The sequence below is a fragment of the Notolepis coatsorum genome (assembly GCF_963971535.1).
Source record: "Notolepis coatsorum genome assembly, chromosome: 7".
NCBI classification, from domain to species: Eukaryota; Metazoa; Chordata; class Actinopteri; order Aulopiformes; family Paralepididae; genus Notolepis; species Notolepis coatsorum.
Genome location: NC_140171.1, coordinates 48,008,519 through 48,035,952, shown reverse-complemented (window position 1 = coordinate 48,035,952; position 27,434 = coordinate 48,008,519). Strand labels below are relative to the sequence as shown.

The following is a 27,434-nucleotide window of genomic DNA, read 5'->3' as shown; positions in this document are numbered from 1 at the left end:
TATAATAATAATATTGTGGTATAGAGCAGTACTTCCCCTATTGGTTTTTGTAGCAGTACTGTTGGGTTGTCAGGTTGGTCTTTATTCCATATCGGTCCATGTTTTTGTCCCAGTTTTGATTCCACTAACTGAATCTTGCAGTGCCAAAACTGTTATTTATACTATTTTAATCACGAGGGCGATAAATCCAAACATCAGCTTTAAGGGAAATTGTCTGAAGTGAAACAATATTTATAGATTTCACATTTCTCTAGTGTCAATAGCAGGTTAGTGACTCTTGCTGAGACGCCTCAACACTGCTGAATGAATGAAAATTAAGGAGCCATACAGAAATTCACCATTAGAAAATTAGATCTCCATCTCCATCAGCACTGTAGAGAAATACTTTGTACATTCTTGCAGTCGCAAAATCAAGAGCTCATTTCAAAGTCATGATGGAGGAAATCCTCACCTTGGCTCACAGAATGAAGGCAAACTAAAGCTGAAGCTCCTTCTATAGGCTGGAATTGGAAGCTTGAGGCTCTCCACCAATTCATCCCACTTTTTATCCCCCGGGTCCCGTTTTCCTCTCTGGGCTTCACTCCACACCTCAGATACTCTCCTCCAGCATCTCTGAAACCCCAAGCCCTCGACGGCAGCCTGGATCTCCAATAACCTCTCCTGCTCATAACTCCCATCGTCCCACTCTCTCATCTCATCCAGCAATCCATCGCTGATCCCCGCCCCCGTCCAGACGAACTCCCCTGATCTGCACGGGCCATGTATACACGGCTCTCCAGTTGGCATTGTGGCATCGAGGTGTGACATAAGGTCAGTGAAGTCAGTCAAGGCATCTAAACACTGCTTGGTTACATTTAGTTCAGGCTTAGGTTTGTCATTTGAACTCAACACTCTCAAATGAGTCTTCTTCAATGACAACAAGGTTCTGTGTGATTTGAGTGCAACACTGTGGGAGGATCTGGAGTCAGACACCGACGGCACGCGTCTCCTTCTGCCGAGTCTGGAGACACATCTGATCAAGTTGTTTGCAGTCGATGCTGTGAGATCAATAACCTGATCCGGTTGTTGGATTTGAGGCTGGATGTTAGTGCGGGGTGTTGGCACACTCTGAAGCCCCGAAAGAGTCACTGCTGCTTCTGGGTTGTTTTCCGGGGCTCCCCCTGGGAGGGGTAGAAGGAGCTCCAGGTTGGAGTACAACAATGACACGCCCCTTCTCCAGCTTTCAGTCAGGGCCTGTATGAATCTATCCATGTCCGGTTCAGTCCAGGACCGGCACTGCGGGGAAAAACGGAAGCATGCAAGCATCTGTGAACAAAACTATACACATAACTAGTGATGCACGATATATCGGCTGCCGATATGGTAATTTTTTTACACATCGGTATTGGTCCGATATCAAGATAGGGCCGATATAACTATTTCTTATTAAAAGAAATTTATCTTTTTTTTTTTCTTTTTTACGTTTGTCTTAAATAGTTTCAAAATATCAGTCATTTCTGAAAATAAGTCAAAAACATTTAATAAAAAAATGCCTTTTGGAAAATAGCTCTTTATTTGATTATCATAAAAGTGTTTTCTATACAGATATCGACATCTGTAAATATCGGTATCGGCCAGAACAGCAATATTAATATCGGTTATCGGCCACAATTTTCACATCGGTGCATCACTACACATAACTAACATTCTTTACCCGACGCTTTTTATCCAAAGCGACTTACAAGCTCTGTACAACAAGTCAGCAGGAAGGGTACAACTCTGGCAGCTAAGGGTCAGTAACATTGTTCGTCACACCTGAAACCTGAGTGCTACAGTCATGAGTGCATAGTACAGGGGTGGCCAACCCGCGGCTCTTTGCCCGTCAATGTCCATAATATATTTTTTTTTTTTTACTTTTTTTTTTTTTATGTCACTCATTCCATAAGGACGTAGAATAAACATTTACAAACATTTTAAATGGTCCATTTGCATGTTCTTGGTATCTGAATCTAGGGACATATATGGATCAGTGTCAGAAATAGTGTGTCTGTTACTAGGCTTGAGTAAATTGTAATGAACCAAAGGAGAGTGTTTATCTTTGACTGTGAATAACCATAACCATGCTAAAATTGACCAGACCTGAAAAATCTAAGCAAATGAATAAAGGGAAGATGATTAAACAGAAGGTTTTGTAGATACAGTACTGAATTCTGCCATCTTTTTTATAATGTAAATTTCTCCACCATTTTTCATCATATTGCAACACCGTTTTTTGCAAGACGTTCACAGAAAGGTAGAGAAACTAACTGCGTTCTGTTTTATGGCAACAACGTTCAGGTTTGTGGGAGATAATCCCAAAAAATAAGAGAAATAAAAAAGTAAATCCAGAAGTCAGATGATTGACAGGGGCTGGTGTGAGCTGGGTAGGGTAATTTTTCGAAATTTGAAAGCCCTGAGTCTCTTCCTTCAAAAGACTACACTCACTTTTGGATGTGCCACTTCCTCCTGTCAATATGCGCCGGTTTCCGACTCAATGCCCTGAGATTTCTATAATCTTATATTTCACTAATAACAGTTAAAATAATTGGTAAACAAACGTAATGCTGAAAATACACTTTTACTGTATATCTCGGGCTTAAGAGGTTAACCCTGTGGGGGGGCGGAGCTAGGCGTTCATGGAGTGAGTCGTGTTTCACGTGAGCTCCCTTCTATCGTGCAAAATATACTTTTCTCCCCATTAGTCTTTATTTTATTTTTATTTGTTATTTGTCTGCTTGTTGAGTCGTCGAGTTTCAACTACTTTCGTCGACTTTTTTCAACTTTCTGCGATGTCGGTGGAGACCAGATCCATGAGCACCCCGGCCAGGAAACTGCCACCGGATCTACCCTCGCCTTCGCCCGGTATCAGTGAGATAAGTGAAGTTGTTCTCTCGGTCATGACCAAACTCCATGCAGACTTTGAGATACGCTTCGCTGAAACACAAAGAAAAGTGCAGGCGGAATTTTTTGATACCCTTCATCGAGAGATGTCAGAGGAAATTAGGTTGGCGGTCGACCCGTTGAGAGACAAGATGGAGTCGCTGCATGCTGTCTCCTCGGCTAATGCTAACGAACTAGCCACGCTAACGACAGAGGCGAGAGGCTGGCGGGTCTGGAGACCTCCCTGCTGGCTAGGCAGGCTGAAGTTGCCAAACTACAGTCGGTAATTGTGGAAATGCAGTCCCGGGAGAGACGCTACAACATCAGGATTGTTGGTGTACCGGAGGGCAATGAGGGAGGCCGTCTCTCGGAGACCATGCCGGATTTGTTGCAGAAAATACTGGGGAAAGATGTCCTCCCCAGCCCTCCCGTATGTGAGTCGGCCTACAGAGCGGGCAAGACCAATCCTGGAGTGAACAAAGAGCCGAGGCCCATCATTGTCAAGCTAAACAGGCTTCAGCAGAGGGAGCTCATCATGCGGTCGGCCCGTGCCAGAAGGGGTAAACTAAGTCTCGGCGATCACAAAGTGGCCATTTTCGAAGACTTTACGCCGGAGGTTCAAGCACAGAGAGGCGAATACAAAGTGGTCATGGCCAGGCTATGGAAACTAGGCCTGAGGCCTACGCTATTCGCTCCCGCGAAATTATCTGTGCTGGGTAAGGGCGATGATCTGCATTCATTTAGGTCGTTGGCTAAAGCGGAGGAATATCTTGGGGGGATAGCCGAGACTGTAGCTTGATATCTATGTCGGGTGAGTGACTTGGCGATGTGGGCCTGAATACATTGATAGGGCGGACTACTCACAAATGCTTGTTGTCATGCCCAGACAGGCTAACTGTCCACTGCCCATCCAAACTAGCGGGGCATCCCAATGACTTCTGTTACTTGCTAATGCTGACCTCATGGTCGTACGTGTGTGTCGCCTCTATGAAAGCTAGCGAGCTAGCTGGACAATGTACATAACAGATTCTAGCGTGCTAGCCGGATTCATCACTAGCTTACGCGCTAGCCTCGGGCTAGCTAGCAGGCTGTGTCTATCGCCCGCGCCGAGACATTCGAGACCCGTTAATGTTTACGTATTTTGGTTGTTGTTGCTGTTTAAGTGACATCGGTTTGCACAATTCAACAGTGATCGGGTCCTTAACTAACTTCTTGTATGCTTTTATTTTTATATCCAGGCTGTTTTGAGCTTTGGGCTCCAGTAGTAGAAGATCGGTTGAATATATATATACAATATATGATAACAGGTTGTGTCAGGTATAGCTTATTACTATCCCCGGGTTAATGAAGGTGTTTAATTCTATTCTTACATAGGTTGTCATTCCAGCCTTTGTGCCTGACCAGAGGGGCTGTTACATGCGTGCACTTTGACCATAACCCTTTTTTCCTTTTCTTCTTATTGTCGCTGTTTAAATGACGTCTATTTGCGCAATTTAACTGTGATCCGAGCCTGCCTTAGACTGCTGGTATGCTTTAATTTAATTTTGTTTTAAATTTTCCTTTATCCATTTATGCTATAACATTGCGACATTAATACGCAGACTCGGAAGTAGATGGTTACAGGGATGATGTTTTTTTTTTTTTTAATCTTTCTTCCCCTCCTTTTTCCCGATTTTTCTCCCATCCCACCCTTCCTGGTTGTTGCGTACTTTCCCCTACTGTTGGTCCGGGAGACCGGAGACTGTCACATGCTTTCCTCCGACGCATGTGCAGCCTGGGGCAGGCCAACCTGGCCGCGCAGGTTCTCACCGGAGAGTGTAGCGTGTGGGAGGCCACACTATCTCTCCTCAGTTCAAACCCTCGCTGAGCAGGCGCCCGACCGAACTGTAGGGGTCGCTGTCCACAACGCCCAGGACCCACCCTTCAGCTTTCCCACCCCCTGATACAGCCAATTGTATCAGTGTGAGAGGACAGCCAAGCTGATCGCTGGATTCGAACAGGCGAATCCTAGTGTCTCCCGGTGTTGGTGACGAACGTAATCTCCGTGCGCCACCTGCCCCCCCCACAGGGATGATGTTGAGTTATTATATAATAATGGCTATTTTTTCCATTATAGTTGTCTCATGTTAGGGCCAAGGCTCACGGTGGTTTTCGACCGATATCTTTATTGAATTTAATTTTAATTTATGTTTATTGGACTAGTGGGGGTTTAATCAGGGGTTTATCTAGAGAGGGGGTCGGAGTGGAGAGCGTCTTATTGGATCCATGATTCCAGTGGGAAATGATAGGAAGATGACCATCCTTAGTGGATGGGGCATAGGGAGGGGATTGGAGAGTGGGTATAGGAGGGTTAATAATAGGACGGGTGGGTTAGGGTTTAGAGTAGAAGGAGGGGGGGTTGTAACTGGGGTGGTATTTTTCTGTGTTTTATGTACTGTTGTCTTATATGTGTGTAATTGTTCCTCCTCTGAACTCCTGGGATTGACCGTCTGGGCCCGCCTGGATCAGCGCCTCTGTACTCAGCCTGGCTGCACTGGTATGTTCTCTACGCATTTAGACAAATTCGACCATGGCTAAATTGAATATTTTAATTTGGAACGCAGGGGGTCTTAACGCCGCACACAAGCGTGCCAGTGTCCTTTGGTTATTGAAGAGAAGAAATATTGACATTGCTCTCCTTAGTGAGACGCATTTATTGGTGGGTGATGTGTCAAGGCTAGCAAATCGACAATATCACGTTATCTCCTCATCCTCAGCCGATGATAAGACGAAAGGAGTCGTCATAGTTACAAGACGCAACCTTGATATCAAAGTCCTGGATGTGTGGTCGGACACGGAGGGAAGGATTACTATAGCAAAAGTTGAGTTCTCTCATAGGAAGATGGCAATAATAGCATTGTATGCCCCTAACACATTTGATTCAGCATTCTATAATACAATCACGAAGAATATGTTGGAACTTACTGGATACGCTCTCATTGTGGGTGGCGATTTTAATGCGTGCTGGGATGCGGAGATGGATAGGTCCGGGTCCTCTGAAACAAGCGACCAAAAACGGTCCTCTAAGGCCCTCAGGATGTGGGCCCAGGACACGGGGCTCGCAGACCTATGGCGCTTATCCAATCCCACCCTCAAGGATTACTCTCACCTGTCAGCCAGACACAAAACCTTCTCTCGAATAGACTATGCATTCGCGTCCCCTAATATGTTTGATAGTTTCGACATCTCATTGGTTCCCCTGGCTCTCTCGGACCACAAGGGGATTTTCCTTATGGCAACCTTTGGCAGGCTCTCCATGAGAGCTCCCAGGTGGCGTTTTAACTCAACCTTATTAAAGAACGATGATTTCTGTTCTGAGTTCAGGAGTAAACTAGCTGAATTCTTGCAGATCAATGTTGGCACGGTCGATGACCCCAGGGTCCTATGGAACGCATTGAAAGGATTTATCAGGGGTCATGTCACACTTTTCGCCTCCAATTTGCATAAATCCGGTCAAAAAAACTAGAAGGACTGGAAACATTATATGCGGACCTATACGCATCTTTGCAAACTAACTATAGTGAACGACTAAACACACAACGTAAGATAGTCAAGAAAGAAATAAACTCCATACTTAAACAACAGTTCTTGATACATAGGACAAGGCAAAATTACTACTTTCACGGCTCCAGGCCTAGCCATCTATTGGCAATGAAAATACGCTCGAATGATCATTTCTCGGATATCCCCTCGATCAAGACGAGACAGGGTACAGTCACTACTGATTCGAAAAAGATCAACGACACTTTTAAAGAGTTTTACTCAGTTATATAGCTCAGAGGTTAATCTCGACGACTCTAAATTTGAATCGTTCATTGGCGGGCTTGAGATACCCCACATTTCTGAGGAAGAGGCTAAGGAACTGGGGAAAACGATCACTCTTATGGAACTAAGGGAGACGATTGCTGAAATGCAGAGGGGTAAGGCACCAGGCTGGGATGGTATTCCACCCGAGGTATATTTAGCTTTCTGGGACCAACTGGGTCCATTGATGCTCGATATGATCAATTACGCTATCGAACAAGGGGAGTTCTCAAGAGATGTCAACATGGCGTTGATTTCCTTACTTCTCAAGAAGGACAAAGATCCCAATGATTGTGGTAGCTATAGGCCCTTGAGTCTTCTCGGGGCCGATCTAAAAGTGTTTGCCAAGGTGCTGGCCCGCCGCCTGCAGAGATTTATGACGGTATTGGTACACTGCGATCAAACTGGTTTTATCCCGGGGCGCCTGGCTACAGATAATCTTAGGAGGCTGTTGCATGTAGTCGATAACAGTAAAGACAATACAGCTCCGTCCACAGTTCTGTCTTTGGATGCCATGAAGGCGTTTGACAGACTAGAATGGTCATACCTGTGGAAGGTACTTGAGGTTATGGGTCTTGGAAAGAATTTTATTCATATGATTAAAGTCCTGTATGCCTCGCCGTCGGCAATGATACTGACAGGCAAAAACTGTTCCACACTTTTCCCAGTCTCCAGATCTTCTAGACAGGGTTGTCCTGAGCCCAGGACTATTCGCGCTTTCCCTCGAACCATTGGCCCAATTTATTAGGCAATCGGAGGACATCGTCCCCATAATGATCAATAATACACCACACAAAATTGCTCTCTATGCGGATGACCTACTGATTTTTATGGATGACCCTTCCCGGTCGGCCACAAAATTATTGGGAATAATCGACGACTTTGGTAAATTGTCAGGCTTTAAGATTAACTGGAACAAATCAGCCTGCCTACCTCTTAATGAGCTGGCCAAGGCGGTGCGACTACCAGCTGATATCCCCATAGTGGAACATTTTAAATACTTAGGCATAGAGATATTCCCCACGCTGAGTCAAACTACTAAGTACAACTTCATGGGTACTTATGATAAAATATGCCAGGATCTAGACAGATGGTCGTCCCTTCCTAACTCCTTACAAGCCCAGGCTTCCATAATCAAAATGAACGTCCTGCCTAGGATAAATTTTGTTAGCTCAATGCTCCCCCTGCCCCCTCCAATAGACCACTGGCGCAAGGTACAATCGATGGTATCTAAGTTTATCTGGAATAACAAACGCCCGAGAATCAAAAGAGCTACTACTCAACGTAGGAAATAAGATGGGGGCCTCGCAATCCCTGATTTTAAGCTTTATTTCTGGTCCTTTTCACTGAGACCTCTGATGTGCTGGCTAGACCCTGTAGATGCTGTATCTTGGCGCTCCTTAGAAGCGGCGGCGGTCTCACCGCTAAGATTGCAGGATGTGGTGTACTCCACTGTCCCTATTTCGAAATGCCGACTGAGGTATGGACCGATCATAACTCACGTGATCCAGACGTGGCGTAATGTACAGAAGTCGTGTGGGGTTAAATGCCCATGGCACCTGGACTCTCCAATTTTTAATAACCAGCAATTACTTGTTGGGCACAAGCCGGTTAATATTCCTCAATGGCAAAGGAGGGGGGTTCATACTCTGGAGGATATTTATGATAAGAACGGCCTCCGTGCGTTTCAGGACTTAAGAGAATTTTATGATCTTCCCGGCGAGTCCTTCTTTCTTTACCTTCAACTAAGGTCAGCGCTGAGGGCGCATGGCGTGCCGTGGGCTCAAGCTTTGCAACCACACCCCTTCCTCAGGCTCATAGTGGACAGGACGACCTCCAGAGGGTTTGTCTCAGACTTTTATACGCTCTTAATTCAGTCCACGTATAAAAATGTATCATTGGATACAATCTGGCGTGTGGATATCCCGGAGTTGGACCCCGAGTTTGACTGGGATGATGTTTGGGCAAATGTGGCATTGTCTTCCCGCAACCCCAATCACCAGCAAATTAATTTTAATTATATTCATAGGACCTATCTTACACCTAGGAAGCTATTTGCTATGGGACTGATAACCGACTCTCGGTGCACTTTGTGCTCTCAAAAGGCCACTGGCACTTATATGCATATGTATTGGGATTGCCCACCAGTGGCCCGCTTCTGGAGGTCAATAGCGGACAAACTTTCAGATCTGTGTGGCTTAACTATCCCATTCACAGCTGTTACGCTACTCCTGAACGATATAACAACACTACCCGCGTCCGTACAACTGAAAAGGGTTGTCCTAGCGGGCGTCACAGCAGCGAAGAAGCTAATAGCTATGAGATGGAAGGAGCCTGAGAAGCTCACAGTGATTAACTGGTCCCTAACACTGTTGGATGTGATTTATCTTGAGATATCCACGGCGCGGGTGATTGGGGTGGGGCAGGCTGGGATTGACCTATGGTTCGCAGCAGCTGAGAAGGTCAGGACCGCCGTGTGCGGCTGAGCGGGGTTGGGGTGCTTGTTCGGGGGAGTCCGGCGGTCTCGTGGGAGGGGGAGGAGGAAATGTCTTGTCTGTCTTGTCTTTTGTGATGTCTTGAATTTAACTAGGGATTTTATTGGGGGGCAGCTATTTAGCTAGTTCTTTGCTATTTGGTCATTTATTAGATAGTACCCCTGGAATTTTGAATTTAAAAAAGGTTGAACTCTGTTTTCTTTTCTTTTTGTCTTTATAATTTATATATTGTTATATTCTGTATTATTGTTGTTTTATGTTATTTTCCTGTGAAGTTCTGTGTATTGTGATTGTGATTAATGTTTCATGCAAGTAATAATAACAAAAAATTGATAAAAAAAAAAAGGTTAACCCTGTGAGGCCCAAATTAAAAAGACATTAGCAACTTCAGAGGCCAGAGGGTGGGACATATAAACACATTTACTATCAAATAGCATTGTGAGGCTGAACAACAGGACCAATTGAGTTGACTATACATGTGCTTAAAGGGGAACTATCTTATAAATGGCCTTTTTCAGTGTTTACCATTGTTTCTTAGCTATGTGGACTTATATTAATAGGATCTATGTCTCTAATTCTCATATTGGCGCATTCTTCCAATTCTCCTCTCACAATATTCACCCTCACTGAACTGAGTCATCTGAAAATGTGCATATCTGTGATGTCAGAGATTTATCAGCTGCATAATAATGTGGCAGTTGATGTGGCAGTTGGCACCAGGCCACACAGTGGTTGGAGCCCAGCCTCAAAACGGCTTAAGATCTTGAGGTAGAAAAATGCAGTTTTTGAGTACTTGATTAGAAATACAAAACAATGCATTTTTTTTTTTTTTGAAAAAAACCTAGGTGTTCCATAGACTCACAGGAATTGTGTAAAAGTGCCCAAATAGTGAAAGAAATAGTAAAATAGTTCCCCATTTAAACATTTTTAAATAAACATTCTTTTTTTAAATGGCTAAAAGTGATTTTGTAATTTTGCAACCGTGGGTCTCACAGGGTACTTTTAACCCTGTGAGGCCCAAATAAAAAAGACATTAGCAACTTCAAAGGCCAGAGGGTGAGACCTATAAACACATGAAGGGTGCCGTGACTGAAAAAAAAGTTGAGAAACGCTGGTATATGGTGTGGCTCTTTGTGGTACCACAGTAATTTTTGTGGCTCTTAGTCTCTGACTGGTTGGCCACCCCTGGCATAGTAGTATAGATATATTAACATATTCCTGCCGGTACTTACTTTTAGGAAGCTCAGTAGGTTCTGATGGAGACCCAGCATGCTCGCAGTGCAGCTCTCACCATGGGGAGGAAGCTGGGTAACCAAACATTCTTCCCCTTCAATAACACCGGGGCCCATAATGGAAAACCAAAAATAAGTTTATGAGAACCGGTCGAGGTAGAAGCACCATGAACATCATGGCATCGTCCTACTCTATAATGAAGTTGACTTCATGCTTCTTACACACCAGTGGGGTCCTCAGGTGGAGCTGCCCGTTCCCCACCGCTGTATGCCCAGAACTGGAGCTGGAGCAGGCAGCGTCGGACGTCCCCGCGGAACACACGCAGCAGACTGGTGACATCACCCAGCTCCGTCCTCACGTCCTCCGCCAGACACAGCAGGCGCAAGTAACTGCAGACGTTCATCTGAAAAAAGGTAAAAGCGTGGAAAAGCACCATTTAAAAAGAGAACTACACCCAATTTATGTGGTCTAAGACAGTCAAAGAATATTTGGGAAAACACAACTCTTTCCTTAATCCAAAAACTAGAGTGCTAAAACTCAAACATGTGATGTCATCAAGTATAAAGTCTGTAGCTGCTCCATACATTGGGAAAGATGTTATAGGTGACACTGAGAACACTACTATAGAATAAAGCTAATTTGTGTATAAAGACTCACTGTGGGTCCACATAACCAGTCGCCCATTCATTGTCTATGGAGCAGCTTCAGACTTTTTACCTGATGACGGCACTAGTTTGTGTCATACTTGTCTGGTTTCTGGCTTTGGAAGAGAGAGCAGCTCATGTTCACAAATATCAATTGAACTTAATTTGGCCATGGAAATAACTGGATTTCACAAAAATTGCATTTCACAATTTGGGTGTTCGTTCCCCTTTAATACATTGGGTGCCACGCCCCTTCCGGGAAGTGCATAGGCCTTGCCACCCATTAACCCCATGTAAGCGCTCACCTTGTTTGTAGAGCTAAACCTATATTTTATATTATAGCTATGGATCTAATAACAGTCGATTGTCAGTGGGTTTCTTCCGGTCAACGTGCAAAAAACTTGATTATTTTTTCATCTATACATTTCCGTTTTATACCGTGGTGAATATGAGTATAGTTGTAGAGTGGTCCTGTGTAATCCCAGGAAACTCCGTCAAACAGCCCTTTAGTGAAATCCACTTATCACGTTGCCATTTTTCGCCTGATTATCGAATCATCCTGAAATCAACGCTAGATTATCTGTATTATGTTTCCTCGTGCATGCACAAAAGGGGACGGGGGAAAACCGGCCCTCCGCGCGTCTATCGCAGCCAACGGCACGCACACACACACAGGCTGCAATCGCGCGAAAAAATTTATCTGATCAACGCAAGATTGGTAATATAAAGTCCTTACATTGTCTCTGATGTACTGCAAGAAGAATAATCCAATTATCTGATCGCCATTCCAAATATTCATTGCGATCGTTTGTCCGACGTTATCCAGCATTGCACATGAAAAGGGCGGGCGGATGAACTCGTCGAGGCAATCATGGTGACCGCTTGTCTTGCCGGAGTGTTTAGAACCCGCCCCCACGCTGCAGCTCGGCCAAGAAAACAAACCACATAGTTTCAAATGGATGTGTGTGCACATCGTTTTTTTGTTGCTCAAACTGAGCGGTTAACGGTCGGATTGAGAATAATCAAATGCTTCCGATGCATGATGTGTAGTGGATTATGTTGGCGACACGATGGACATCAATCATCATCAGATAATTGGAATATTCTTTTTGGGGTACATCCTAGTCAAGGTAAGGGCTATATGATATCAATCTTGCGTTGATCCAAGCATGTCTTCACCTCGATCCGAACGTGTGTGTAACGTAGGGCTGGGCGATAAAACGATAACGATAACTATCGCGATAAATTATTTCCTCGAAATAAACATGAAACGTGGTCGCAAAGTTTCGATATATCGATTTTCCAAGCTTGGATATGAGCACGCACTAACAACCAATCGGTGAAGGAGATGGCCGAGAGCGAAGGAGACCAGGAAGGAGACCCAGAGGTAGCACTCACTCAACAACAAGGCTTGCTAGGCTAATTAGCTTGCACGGCGATGTTTTATATATTTACGTGCCGAGTATGTGTGCGGCGTGAATTCTGAGGCCACGCTCATAGTAGTGTGTGGTATACAGTGGACGTCGTTTCAATATATTGTGGCGGAAGAGAGTATTTTAGTGTCATATTGAGCACATTGTCATGGAATACACCGCTTAGGAACAACAGGCTGGCTAGGATAACTAGCTTGCACGGCGATGTTTTATATATTTACGTGCAGAGTATGTGTGCGGCGTGAATTCTGAGGCCACGTTCATAGTAGTGTGTGGTATACAGTGGACGTCGTTTCAATATATTGTGGCGGAAGAGAGTATTTTAGTGTCATATTGAGCACATTGTCATGGAATACACCGCTTAGGAACAACAGGCTGGCTAGGATAACTAGCTTGCACTGCGATGTTTTATATATTTACGTGCAGAGTATGTGTGCGGCGTGAATTCTGAGGCCACGTTCATAGTAGTGTGTGGTATACAGTGGACGTCGTTTCAATATATTGTGGCGGAAGAGAGTATTTTAGTGTCATATTTATTACATTGTCATGAGATATTCCGCTTGTCGGCTAACTGCTAACGTGCGCGGACCGATGACGACATCAACTCGACTCGAGACATTCGCAGCAGCATAAGAAGTTAATTAAACTTGACATACATTATATCGATGATAATTATCGATATCGAATTATATGAAAATAATTTTATAATTTTATCGCGATAACGTTTTTGGTCATATCGCCCAGCCCTAGTGTAACGTTAGTCCACAACGTATGCCGTTGGTGGTTTTTTAGTTAATACACTTATAAGGCTATTCCTCAGCATTTCAGGAATTACCCCAGACCGATCTAAAAACATACTTATATTCACCACGGTATAACGCGTGAATGTATGCATGGAAAAATTATCTCTTTTTTGCATCTTGACCAGAAGAAAGTCACTGTCAAATTACCATAGTATTGTATCCATAGCTATAATATAGAATATAGTTATAGCTCTACAAACAAGGTGACGGACTCCTATCTTTTAAAGCGTGGCAGTGAATAGATGGGGCCAGAAAACAGCGCGGCACTCAAAGTAAGGGAATGCTCATACTTTGTAAAAGGATGCAGGGGTGTGGTGGGATGTCTGACTCACCGCTGAGGGGCTTTTGAAAATGATCTCTTCCAAGTTACCATCAAATCTCTCTCTGAATGAGGGATCTAAAGAGGAGACGTATGATTATTAGATTCCGGTCTGTTCTATTCTGATGTTTTATAGACATATATTTCTCCACCACTAACAATATTTAAGTATGTTCAAGTTCAAGTTTGTTTATTATTTGTCACAATAAAATACAGAATACTTTACGATGAAATGCTTGTTTCTGTATGAGCCCCTGAGTGTGCTTCATACAGTAAAAAAAAGTTAGTAAAAAAGTAATTAAGAAGTAGGTAAAAAGTTAGTAAAGGAATGTTCAATATAGTAAAATGGGTAACAGTGAGGTACAATGCAGAAATGAGGTACAAAACTTAGGGTAAGGTGCAAATGAGGTATGAATGTAGTGCAAATCTCTTTAATAATAGATAAATATAATTTAGTGTTAAAGTGAGTAAAGTGGGTGTTAAGGTGAGTGTTTGTTTAAAGTGAGTGTGTACATGTGGATGTGTGTGCCGTGAGTGTAGATGATGGGTTGACTTGTTACATAGTGTCATTGTCATTGAGCATCCTGATGGCCTGGGGATATAAGCTCCTTCTAAGTCTCTCTGTACTGGCCATGAGACTCCGGTAGCTCTTGCCTGACAGCAGTTCAAAGAGGCAGTTGTTTGGGTGACTAGAGTCTTTGGTTATTCTCTTAGCCGTGGCCCTGCAACGCTTGTTATAAATGTCCTGGAGAGTGGGAAGCCCACCGCCCACCTCCAATTGTGCATTCGGCTGAACGGGCCACTCTCTGTAGTCTGCTGCGGTCTTTGATGCCGTCTTTAAAGGTCTTTAACTGCTATGTAGTTTAATGTACTTGCCATTAGTGGTCAGAATGATGGGCCTCTTGGTGCTTGTCATGAAGGACTTGATGGCAGTGAGGAATCCCACATCATCATCGAATATGACATCGACCTGAGGGGAGGACAGCACACAGCTGAATCAACATAACATTTACATCATATTTAGTCATTTAGCTGACGCTTTTATCCAAAGCCACATACAAGTTCTGTACGACAAGTCAGCAGGAAGGGTACAACTCTTTCAGCTGAGTAACAATGTTCATCAAAGTATTGAAGCTTGAGTGCTGCAGTGCATAGTAGTAGAAACACATTAGTATATTAGGAAGAATGCATGATAGTAGAGGACAGTAAGAAGGTTAGTTAGTGTGTTTTTATTTAATAAAAAAATTTTAGATATTGATTGAAGAAGTGTGTCTTTAGTCGACGGTGAAAGATTGGTCGGATTTTGGCTGTCCCAACTGTGGTGGGAAGTTTGTACATAACAGAATGTATGCACCACTACAGCCCAAAAGAAACCACGGAATTGAGAGAAGCAGCATTAGGTCGAAAAATTGAATAAGAAAGCAGCGCTTGTGATTGGCGGATCAAGAAAAGAGGGAGGAGCTTTGGATCGTTTAGTTTTTTTGCAATATTTTGCTACACATAAAGTATAAGGTAGGGCTGCTCGATTATGGCAAAAATCATAATCACGATTATTTTTATTGATATTGAAATCACGTTTATTAAACATGATTACTCATTGATTTGAGAACATCGTATGACGACGACTGCATTTTCTTTCTTTTCTTACCCTTGTTCTCGATCAAAGGCTGCCTTTATGTCATCTTCTACAAGTTACCAAAGACGTTTCCCTCCTGCCTTCGGAGTTGAAACTACTGTTTGGACTTTTCAATCCTAATTGAAAATGAAACTTGATTAATCGCACACGCCCTAGTATATGGCACATCAGCCCTCTGCTTCTTCACGCTGAAGCCAGTTTTACCTCTTCAAACAGAATAAGAGATGTTGACATCCTTCTGCTCGGTCCTGGTGGTGATGGGCTGTGTGAGGAGACACCACCACAGGGCATGTCATCTGCTTTGGCTTTACACTTGAAGAACTTGGCCAGAGTAACTGTGGTTGGACTTGTCTTTCTGTTGAGCACCGAGCTGCATGGCTTCTTCCCACGTCTCCTCTTGGAAGTAGAAACAACCTTTTTTGGAGAAGTAGTTTTTCCTGGAAAAGGAAAAGTCAAAACTATTATGATTCTGTTTAAATCAGTGAAGAAGCTTATCACAGACTGCCTTATCTTGTACATAAAAGAAATGAAAGAAATTATATGTTATGGTATGTAGTCCTGGTCAGGCTTGCCATTGTAAATATTGTATGAGCAGGATGTGAATGATTACGTGAATTACAAGGTCACAGCCTTTTAGAACAAGAAACACGGTACCAGGTAAGGCTGAGCAGCTGCCGGTATTGTAACTGTTGAAGTAAGCTGGTTTGAGGGGGTCCTTTCCCGAGGTCTCCACCAGGTGTGACTGGGTGGCCTCCTTCAGCTGAGTCAGAACATGGCGGCCATTACGCTGGGAGGAGCAGTTCACCTCAAACACCTTTGAAGACGACGAGAGACAACAATAGTCAAACAGAGCTATGGATTATGCAAGGGAATGGACATGTGACTAGCCTGCTGGTCTGTGGGTTGTAGATCTCCTGACTGGACCAGTGGTGTCATACAGTCCTCACTAGCCACAAAGTGAATGAGGACTGATGGGAGATGTCAAATAATATAGTACTGTAACTATTACTATACTTAAAACAAAAAAAACATGAACACATCAGCCCAGTTTTGGCCTCGCTCCACTGGCTGCCTGTTCACTTTAGGATCGATTTTAAATTAGCCGTAAATGTTTTTAAATCACTAAATGGCACGGCTCCTCCCTATCTGTCTGAGCTCTTGCACCGCCACACCCCCCACCGATCCCTCAGATCAGCTGACCAGCTGCTATTGGTGGTGCCTAGAACTAGGCTCAAGACTAGGGGAGACAGAGCTTTCTCCACTTCAGCGCCTAGATTGTGGAACAGCCTCCCCCTCAGCGTACGGACCGCCCAGACCGTGCAGGCTTTTAAATCACTTTTAAAAACCTACCTGTTCTCCTTGGCCTTCCCCCCCACTTAATCACTACTAGACCCCTGGCCCTTCTATCCTCTTTGTTTTACTGTGCCCTACCTGTTTTTATTACTTTCATTGCTTTACTATGTTTTTAATCTTATATCCTGCATCATATTATTTTGTTTTTATTACTTTCATTGCTTTACTATGTTTTTAATCTTATATCTTGCATCACATTATTTTGTTTTTATCAACCTGCCTGTGAAGCACTTTGGTGCCAGCTGCCGCTGCCTGGAAATGTGCTATATAAATAAAATGTACTTGACTTGACTTGACTATTGTATAGTATTGCTACTATTCACCAAAATCGTTAAATTCCAACCTTTAAACTCCATTGTTGTATAGCTTTGACTTAAAAACAACCATCCAACAGAACTGATGTTAAAGGCCCAATCAGTGATCCAAACGAGAACAAATGGGTAGCCCAAACACCGAAAACAACCAATAAGAATGTGTTATGATACAGTGTTATGATATTTGTTTTGATACAAGAACTAACACCAGACAGGTACATCGTTTTTAAACTGTATCTTGTGGCTTTAAAAGGTTTGTTTTACATTGATAATGTTTGCTAAACAAATAAGGTTAATAAAGAGTTAATAGGGCGCCAGGGTGGCGCACCACGTACAGCACTGCGGTGCAACACGGCCGTCCCGGGTTCGACTCCGGGACCCAGCAACCTTTGCCGAATGTCTTCCCCCATCTATCCTCCCATACTTCCTCTCTCTCTCTACCGGACTGCCTGGAAAAAAACAATAAAAATATCTACCAAAAACATAATAAATAAATAAATAAATAAAATAAAGAGTTAATAAAGTTCCAAATATTGTATTTTCCATCTACGGGTATTACGGAATGTATGTGAATGTGCTCATTTGATGTCATTTAAGGTATCACTGCATATACCAGGCCAGAATAGTTATTTTTGCACCACGTCTGATTCTATGAATCGGATAAAGAACTTATTCATAGTGCAACTCTGGTACTTTTGGACAAACAAATGAGACACAACTTTTACAACCACTTGGATATAGGCCCTGGGTATCGGCACTGATTTCCCGATTATATTCAATTCACAAGGTCCCAATTTGATTTAATTTAATGACCATTCAATTATGCTTGATTCTGCTGGTTTCAGGGGGTCCAGCACCTGCCATTGTTGTCAAAATTACGTAATTTACTGAACCATATTTTTTCCTGGCCCTACTTACAAATTGTGACGTACGTGGGTTGGTCATTATCATTATTATCGTATTTGTAACACCGTGTAAACATCAGGTTAGTATACTGTAATTCCTCTAATAGTAACCGGTATTCAATTAAAAACCGGGTCTCTATTAATGACCGGGTGCGCTGTTGAGCTAAGCAATTATAAGCCGGCCTCCTAATACAAGCCGGGTTTCATGTATATGCTGGCCTGGCTGTGCAGTAAATACCATATAATGGTATGGTGTTAATGTTTACCAAGAGAGTAAGCCTACCTCAGAATTGTATAAAACGAAGTTATTATTATTATTATTATTATTATTATTATTATTATTATACCAGTATTGTGATTGCACTATTTTACTTTATTTTACTTTTTTTTACCACCTGTAATTGCACTGTTTACTACCGTATTTCATACAGTACTTGGTTTCAATAAATGAACCCAGTACATTTTACTGGGTTCAAACTGACACAAAATGTTGATTTATTCATTATGATCCGTTTGAAAATTAGAAATATAGGCCTCTCTCTTATACATGCCTCCTCCTAATACAAGCCTGGTATCAGCTACAGTTGAAACAAATACAAGCCGGGGTTACTATTAGAGGAATTACGGTATGTAATGTTTGTTATGTTATTTGTATGTGGTGTGTGTCATCTTTGTATTTACTCCTTTTTCTTTCTCCCTTCCCAGATGCCGCCCATCTCACTGATTGTGCTGATTGCAGGTGCCCTGCAGGCAGTCAGCCTCAGTAGACGGGTGGTTATAGCCTGGCAGGTGACACACATCCGGGCGCCTCACTGAGTCATTGCCACTGACCAGAGTGGAGTGTGGAGGTTGCCCGTTGTTTGCCACTATTGTGTGGATTAGCCATTGTGTCAGAATATATATATTATTGTTGTGGGCCTCTGTGCCATTTGCCACTTTGTGAGTGGAACTATATATATATATACTGTATTGTCTTATGTCAACCTCTGGCTGGTTGGCTCTGGCTGGTTGGCTGGTGTCTTATGACACAGTGAATACTTGTGTTTGTATTATTATTACCCTGTTTGTTCTCCCCTACCCTTTTCCCTGATTGTGTGTTGTGGGTTTCATTCCCCTAATTGGAAATAAATATAATTTACTTTGGAAAACGTATTCTTTCTTGCCTGCCGGGACCTGTGCTTAAAGCACGCACTGGACGGGCTGGCTTCACAACAGCCCGCTCCAGGTATCATTTGTTTGGTCATCAGACCTCTGGTTGTGACACAAATATATATTTATTTTAGTCTACTAACCCTGAAAAAGATGAAAGTGTCCCACTTCTTTCAGTAGATTTTTAGATGATCTATTCAGAAACACTTCACATAAGCCTTCATCAGTGTGCACCCAGATTCCGAAACATGCAACGAATAGTGAATTTCATACTGCATGGAAATTAGTGTGAAGCTTGTAATCTTTTTACTGACGTAGCTGCAACAGCACCTTGTGTGGGCTCTTTTTAAACCAACCTTGGTGCCGACTACCACTGACCTTGAAACCCAGCTCTTGGGCACAGGCGAACACAGAGGCAGTCTTGCCAACCCCTGGAGGTCCTGTGATCAGCATGGTGTTACACAGCTGCTCCTTTCCCTCTAGCCCAGCCTCACCCTGGAAGTCCCCACGGTCCCATGAGTCTGCAGTGCACACAACGCTCATAGTCAAAAAACTGAAAACATAGAAAACATATTTAGCTCAAGTATCAAACTCAGCAAATCTAGTCTTGCCCTACTGGGCCAATAACTCCCCAATAAGGTTGGGTACTGAACTTGGTACTACAGAGTACCGATTCACACTAGAATCAATCGGTACCAAAATGTCGGTACCTTTACATGTTTATAAGAGTGTAATATACTAGACAAGAGGGAGCCTTTTCCACAAATATATCCCTCATCTGGTCTTTGGAAAGACCAGACAAGGTCAGAGGAGTTTGATCATATTTATTGAGGATGGCCAGGTGTTGATTTTTTTAAACATTTAAACATTTAAGAACAATACATGATCATGCCATTTATTTTGTGAGGTGTGTTACAACAATAAATAATGTTGAAATTGAGAAGTTTGGATTACAGAGAGAGTTAAGTACCGAAAAAAGGTACCGTTGGGTACTGTTGTGAACGGTACCCAACCCTACTCCCCAATGCAGATGGAGACGACTATGCATATCAGCAACCCATTTAAGGTACCAAGTTAACCCATATTAATAAGTGACACATTAGTGCAGACAATTGCATTGGTAGTTGGTAAAGGACACAAAGATCATGGAAGTATAGAGCGAGACAGTGACATAGCACCACACCACTGCTGTCTGCTTCACGCTTCCTTTCCCAGGCTCTCCTTCTCTCATCGCCGTCAGCCCTCAGTTTCCACCTCTTCAACCAACTGCATTGCAAAGACGAGACACAAGAAAATATCTTTAAAGCTCTTTATGTCAGGTCTGCAGTGTTGGTGAGACATGTTTACTTATGTCAGGTCTGCAGTGTTGGTGAGACATGTTTACTTATGTCAGGTCTGCAATGTTGGTGAGAGACATGTTTACTTATGTCAGGTCTGCAGTGTTGGTGAGAGACATGTTTACTTATGTCAAGTCTGCAGTGTTGGTGAGACATGTTTACTTATGTCAGGTCTGCAGTGTTGGTGAGAGACATGGTTACTTATGTCAAGTCTGCAATGTTGGTGAGAGACATGTTTACTTATGTCAAGTCTGCGGTGTTGGTGAGAGACATGTTTACTTATGTCAAGTCTGCAGTGTTGGTGAGAGACATGTTTACTTATGTTGGTGAGAGACATGTTTACTTATGTTGGTGAGAGACATGTTTACTTATGTCAGGTCTGCAGTGTTGGTGAGACATGTTTACTTATGTCAAGTCTGCAATGTTGGTGAGAGACATGTTTACTTATGTCAAGTCTGCGGTGTTGGTGAGAGACATGTTTACTTATGTCAAGTCTGCAGTGTTGGTGAGAGACATGTTTACTTATGTTGGTGAGAGACATGTTTACTTATGTTGGTGAGAGACATGTTTACTTAATGTCAGATCTGCAGTGTTGGTGAGACATGTTTACTTATGTTAAGTCTGCAGTGTTGGTGAGAGACATGTTTACTTATGTCAAGTCTGCAGTGTTGGTGAAACAAGTGTACTTATGTCAAGTCTACAATGTTGGCGAGAGACATGTTTACTTATGTCAAGTCTGCAATGTTGGTGAGAGACATGTTTACTTATGTCCGGTCTGCAATGTTGGTGAGAGACATGTTTACTTATGTCAAGTCTGCAGTGTTGGTGAGAGACATGTTTACTTATGTCAAGTCTGCAGTGTTGGTGAGAGACATGTTTACTTATGTCAAGTCTGCAATGTTGGCGAGAGACATGTTTACTTATGTCAAGTCTGCAGTGTTGGTGAGAGACATGTTTACTTATTTACATTTACATTTAGTCATTTAGCTGACGCTTTTATCCAAAGCGACTTACAAGTTCTGTACAACAAGCCATCAGGAAAGGCACAACTCTATCAGCTGAGTAACAATGTTCATCAAAGTGTTGAGTGCTACAGTGTATGTCAGGTCTGCAATGTTGGTGAGAGACATGTTTACTTATGTCATGTCTGCAATGTTGGTGAGAGACATGTTTACTTATGTCAAGTCTGCAATGTTGGTGAGAGACATGTTTACTTATGTCAAGTCTGCAGTGTTGGTGAGACATGTTTACTTATGTCAAGTCTGCAATGTTGGCGAGAGACATGTTTACTTATGTCAGGTCTGCAGTGTTGGTGAGAGACGTTTGTGTAAAAGTAACCTGTGGAGCTTCTTCATTGTGGTCGAATTGCCAATCACTTCACTTGAATGCTGGGGGCTGTACTTTTCTGTCCAAAGTCTATCCTCAACATTGGAATCTAATGCAGAAGAACAACAACGGCATATTGTAACCTCTATTACTCTAGTTTGTTAACTTTTTCAGCATGGGACTCAAACATGGTAAATATAGTTTGTAGTAAGGTGCTTCAATCATAGAGCTCAAACCTTGTGTTTCCTAACAAAATAGTAGTGATGCACGATATATCGGCCGATATGGTAATTTTTTTACACATCGGTATCGGTCCGATATCAAGATAGGGCCGATATAAAAAAAATTAAAATAAATAAAATTATTTTTTTTATTTACATGTTTATAGTTTCAAAATATCAGTCATTTCTCAAAATAAGTTACAAAAGTTTTACAAAATGAGTTTTGGAAAATAGCTCTTTATTTGATTATCATAAAGTGTTTTCTATACAGAGATATCGACATCGGTATCGGCCAGAACAGCAATATTAATATTGGTTATCGGTATCGGCCACAATTTTCACATCGGTGCATCACTACAAAATAGCATGCTCTGATATGCATGAGCCCATTAAAATTATTTACATGTTAGGCAGATAGCAGATGCTTATCCAGAACGACAAGTGCAAGCTACTTTTAAGACCAAGTTGCCGTCCTGAACCTGCTCTAGGACCCGGGCTGATTTGACTCATAAGCACTTACTAAACATGCTACTTCAGTACTTCTTGTACCGGATCTCCTCTCTGGTAAACAAGAATACCCTGAAGACTAACAGAAGCACTCATTCAAGGGTACTATGACTATGCTTGCAGCTCATGGTACCAAAGCACCTCAAAGGCGCTAAAAACAAGATTACAAACATCACAAAACAAACTGGTCAGACTACTGCTTGACCTTACTCCTAAAACCCACCTCACCTCTGCCCATTTTGACAACCTAGGATGGCTTAGAGTAGACGACAGAGTACAGCAACTTGCAATGGGCCTGGTCTACAAGATACACTACACCACTAAGATACCCATGTAGGGCTGGGCGATATGGAAAAAAATCATATGGCGATAACGATATGATAATTTTATTTTATTTCTCGATATCGATAATTATCGAATTGTTATAAGTATAAAAAAAATTAATTTTTTTTTTTTTTTTTTTTTTAACAACAGGTGTATGTTTATTTTGCAGCAATTCTTTGTCATTGCCGCCATCTTTAGTGTTACATCCCCTCACACTCCAGTTCTCAGGCTGCAGCTGGTTTAAAAGCTAAAGTAAACCGGCTTCTCTGCTGGCTGTGGCTCCAGAGGAGTTGAACAGTTCTGGCTCTGCTAGTTTATTTTCGATCTTTTGGCGCTTTTTTGGTGGACAAACCAAAATGTGCACTGTGACTCATGACTGGAGTCTAGTTCTGCTAGCACACATAGCCTACTGTGTACAGACGGTTTCAAAATGTATTTTAAATTAGAAAGCAAACAAAATAAATGGACAAGAGAAAAAGAAATCTGAATTTGGTCAGTATTGTCATTTGGACAAGCAAAGCCATTACTTTAAGTTGCAGGCAAGAAAGACAAGTCTGTCCACTGTCTCTGGTTTTAAAACTGCCCTGTTGCAGGTAAAAAAAAGAAAAAAGAAAAAAAAAAGATTTTTCGATTTTTTTTATTTCGATATTCGATATCGATTATTAAAATATATCGCGATATTTATCGTTATCGTTATATCGCCCAGCCCTATACCCATGTACATGTCGAAATACTTCCCAAAGGTCAGTGAATTCCACGACCACAACAAAACAAATCATGTTCAACCCAGATTCGGCTCTAACAAGGGACTAAACACGTTTCGCAATTATGCCACATCAATGTGGAACGCCCTACCCACAGCCGTAAAATAATGTGAATCCCTACCCACCTTCAAAACCGCTCTCAAAGAACACCTACGGGAGACTGCAATTCGAAACTGGCCCCTGTAAACATCCAACCCCCCCCCCCCCCCCCCAACCCCCTCCAATGTACAGTTTCTTCCCCCTCAAATGTATACTCTCTTTTAGAAACTCTGTCTCTTAAACAGTACTGCATATTTGTATATCTTGTATGTCATAAATGTCTGGATGTAAAAGTACCGTTTACAGTTTTCATTCATTCATTCATTCATTCATCTGTATGTCGTGCATGTCATAAATGTTACGATTAATTGAAAATGGGGGACCCTGATGACGTAAACAAGACGAAAGTCTTTCTCTGGTCTGACTGCATCCCCTTAACAATTGTGTGTATTGAGCCGTACTGTATTGTACCCATTCTGCAATCTGTTAATAAAGTTTTCAATCAATCAATACTGTAGTTCTCTCTTGTCATGAGGGAACCCACCAGAATCACTTACTAAACGTGCTACTGTAGTTATCTTGTAAAAAAGGTAAATGGAGGGGCAGCTGGGTAGCGCAGTGGAGAATGCACTCGCCTACCACCGCAGAGACTCTGGGATCGAATCCAGCTGTCAGCGGTACCTCCGGCTTGGTCAGTCGTCCCTACTAACACAATTGGCAGTGTTAGCGGGTGGGAAGCCGGCAGGGTATGTGTGCTGGTCGTTGTAAACCGGTTCCTACTGGTCGGTCGGGGCGCCTGTTCAGCAGGGAGGGGTTCGGGGGAAATAGCGTGAACCTCCGCATGCATTCCCCCAGTGAGAGTCCTCGCTGTCAGGTGAAAAGAAGCGGCTGGCTGACTCCACATGTATCGGAGGAGGCATGTGGTAGTTCTACACCCTCCCTAGGCCAACAGTGGGAAAATGCGCACAATTGGGATGGGAGCAGAAAAAAAAAAAAAGGGTAAATGGTGCATTTATATAGCACTTTTATCCAAAGAGCTTTACAATTTGTTCCTCACATTTACCCATTCACTCACACATTCACACACCGAGGGCAGAGGCAACCATGCAAGGGAGGTGCCAACCTGCTCATCAGGAGCAGTTAGGGGTTAAGTGGTCTTGCTCAAGGACACTTCGACACACGCTGCCTGGGAGGAGCGGAAATCGAACAGGGAACCTCCGGATTACCAGATGACTGTTCTACCTCCCGAGCCCCCTCTTGTTATGAGGGAACCCACCAGAATCAATCTCGCCACCCATATTGGTTCCCAAAATCAAATCTGTAGTTAAAATGAATGCTGCTAGAACATAGAAACCATTGATGAGGCGAAAGAAACAATCCGTGTTTGAGAACCCTCACCTCTGTGATGTCTTCCAGTGGTTATGAGGGGCAGGCTTTCGCTTTCCGAGTCTGTGTGTGTTTTCAGCTCACAGCAGTTCACCAGCCGTTCACTCTCCTTCTGTTGCTTCAGCTTGCGAGTGCGACTTAGCCTGCTTCTCCCGGGCCGCCCCTCGGTTGGGAGGGCAGTATGACCCTGGGTACGTTGTCCTGAAGGGGAGCAGTGACTTGATACACTGGCCTCCTCTGCAGTAGGGCTTGACCGCCGACGCTTGAGTGCCTTTTCAGAGATATCTCTTTCGTTTTGGCGTTTCCTCTTTTCTCCTTTTGACTTTTGTGGGAAGGAAGGAGTGTTTGGATTGGGTTTTTTCTCTGTTTTGGAAAAGAAAGGCACAATGCTGTGTTGAGCAGCATTACAACCATAGCACCATAGTAAAGCCACCGAACTGCATGTGTAGGAAATGAATAGGCTCGTTGGCTGGATGAGATAATATATGACAATGAACTGTCAAACAGTTAGTGGTACAACTAACTGTACTGTATAATGGATAGGATGTGACATTAAAGGAACACGCCAACATTATGGGAGATGCACTTACCGTTTTCTCCGGAGTCAGACAAGAAGAAACACAAAATCCTCTGTGCGTTCAGTAGAAAGCTATCCGGCTGCAAGCTAGTCTAGCTTAGCACAAATTAATGGAAGCGGATACGGATCACCTAGCCTAGCTTAAAACTCTGAGAGGGGTGTTTTTTACCAACAGCTAGTCTAGCTGGTCCGTATCCGCTTCCAATTTGTACTAAGCTAGGCCATCTTGCAGCCAGATAGCTTTCTACTGAACGCACAGAGGAAATTGGTATCCATCTTATTGTCTGACTCTGGAGAAGACAGTAAGCACATTTCCCATAATGTTGGCGTATTACTTTAACAGAGAGATACTCAATCTTACCTGAGGATGCCAAATCTTGTAGACTTTTGTTGCATTTCTTTTGCAGAGCAGCAAATACTCTTCTGACTGGAAACGCCGGATTAGATGCTCCGATTTCCTCAAGGCAGCCCTTTTGTGCTGATGCGGACAGCTCTCTCCTCAAGCTGGAGAGAGTTGGCCTCTTTCTCTCAGCAAATACATGTGGTGATGAAAACCTATGCGGACTCTTCACCACTTCCGAATCATGTCTATATGGAATAGTAACCGATTGTTGCTTAAGTGTTACCTTTTTCAAAGCATTTCTTCTCCCTTTACCTCTGATGTGCTGTGTTGTCCGTAAGAAAATTGGTGCAAACTTGATAACTGCTGTAGAATGTTTCTTCTGTCCACATAGTGGTTGATGTTTGTGAGTTAGTGTTGTACTACTTACAACAGCATCTGCATTGTACTCAGTGTCTTCAACCAGGAGACCTGAATCTCTCTCAAGTGATGCCTCATCACTGGAGCATCTTGACTCTGAAATGACTATTATATTAGATTTACAGGTCTGTGTATGGTCCTTTATTAGGCCAGTTGCTACCATACATTTTTTATTCCGTTTGTTTGGCATTGCTAGATGCACTTCAGTGGCATCTCTTGGGTTTGCCACTCACCTGTGTGTTGCATGATGCTGCTCCAAGTGCATTGCACCGCATGCATTCGTCTTTAGAAGAACCAATTACCACCCTTTTGCATTGCCATGTGCGTATACCTCGGCATTATAAACATATCATAAATGGTGAATAACAATGCAACTCATTAAACATAGGTACTAATTAGCACGCAAACTGGGAAGACAAAACTTTTTTCATTGTTGGTGTTACGTTGAAAACAGTCCGGTGGATTATTTGTGACGTCAAAAGCGTGCGCGGAAAGTAGTTGCTTTGCTTGGCGGCAGAGTCGCGTAGTGCGCCGGAAGTAGACACAAAGAAGAAGAAGAAGTTGCTTTGCTTTAGCCCGGTTTAATATAGTTCTATTGTTTCGCCACGCCAGTGACGGTGAGGCTAGATAGCAGAAAGAATGACTAAAATTAAAATACAAATGTTAAGAGAGTTTGTCAACAAGCGGCTCATTGATGTTGCAGAGGAGATATGCGGAATGTTTGAAAGAACATTCGTGGAGTACGAGGAGGAGGCAAAGCGTTCCAGGAAGGAGATCGACTATCAACGTAAACAACAGTTGGCTTACTAACTTAGTTATTATAAAAACTTATCCGGTTGATTTGGAGATAACGTTGTATAAAGAAACAAGACTATTAACAATTTTATATACAGAATTATCTTATATCGACACGTGTTTGTTTTTGCTTCGAATGTAGACCGGAACGTTGTAAAATTATTTCTTTGTTTGTATGCTTACTTGTTTTACTAGACCCCACACGTCCACCTACTGTATCCATCAAGGAAGAGGAGATTCTGCCTGACCCTGAGCAACAGCACTGTACGGAATGGCGACCCAGTCTGGAGGACCAGGACCCTGAGCCTCCACAGACTCACGATGAACTCAGTCAAACACACGAGCGGCTTCAAGAATGGGAGGATGGTACAAT

The 27,434-nt window shown here is 42.9% G+C and overlaps 1 protein-coding gene across 1 annotated transcript in view; it reads right to left on the bottom strand.

Annotated features, from left to right (window-relative positions):
* Positions 1–26,512, bottom strand: part of atad5b (ATPase family AAA domain containing 5b) — a gene marked incomplete at its 5' end in the record, with an annotated part of 31,677 nt that extends 5,165 nt beyond the window's left edge. The window contains 13 exons of the mRNA XM_084318277.1: positions 452–1,275; positions 10,469–10,563; positions 10,695–10,872; positions 13,682–13,746; positions 14,545–14,638; positions 15,509–15,741; positions 15,959–16,118; positions 19,404–19,546; positions 20,209–20,291; positions 21,701–21,797; positions 24,942–25,292; positions 25,868–25,933; positions 26,500–26,512. Coding sequence (XP_084174403.1) covers positions 452–1,275; positions 10,469–10,563; positions 10,695–10,872; positions 13,682–13,746; positions 14,545–14,638; positions 15,509–15,741; positions 15,959–16,118; positions 19,404–19,546; positions 20,209–20,291; positions 21,701–21,797; positions 24,942–25,292; positions 25,868–25,933; positions 26,500–26,512 — 2,402 coding nt within the window. The remainder of the gene's footprint in view (positions 1–451; positions 1,276–10,468; positions 10,564–10,694; positions 10,873–13,681; positions 13,747–14,544; positions 14,639–15,508; positions 15,742–15,958; positions 16,119–19,403; positions 19,547–20,208; positions 20,292–21,700; positions 21,798–24,941; positions 25,293–25,867; positions 25,934–26,499) is intronic.
* Positions 26,513–27,434: the final 922 nt, after the last annotated feature.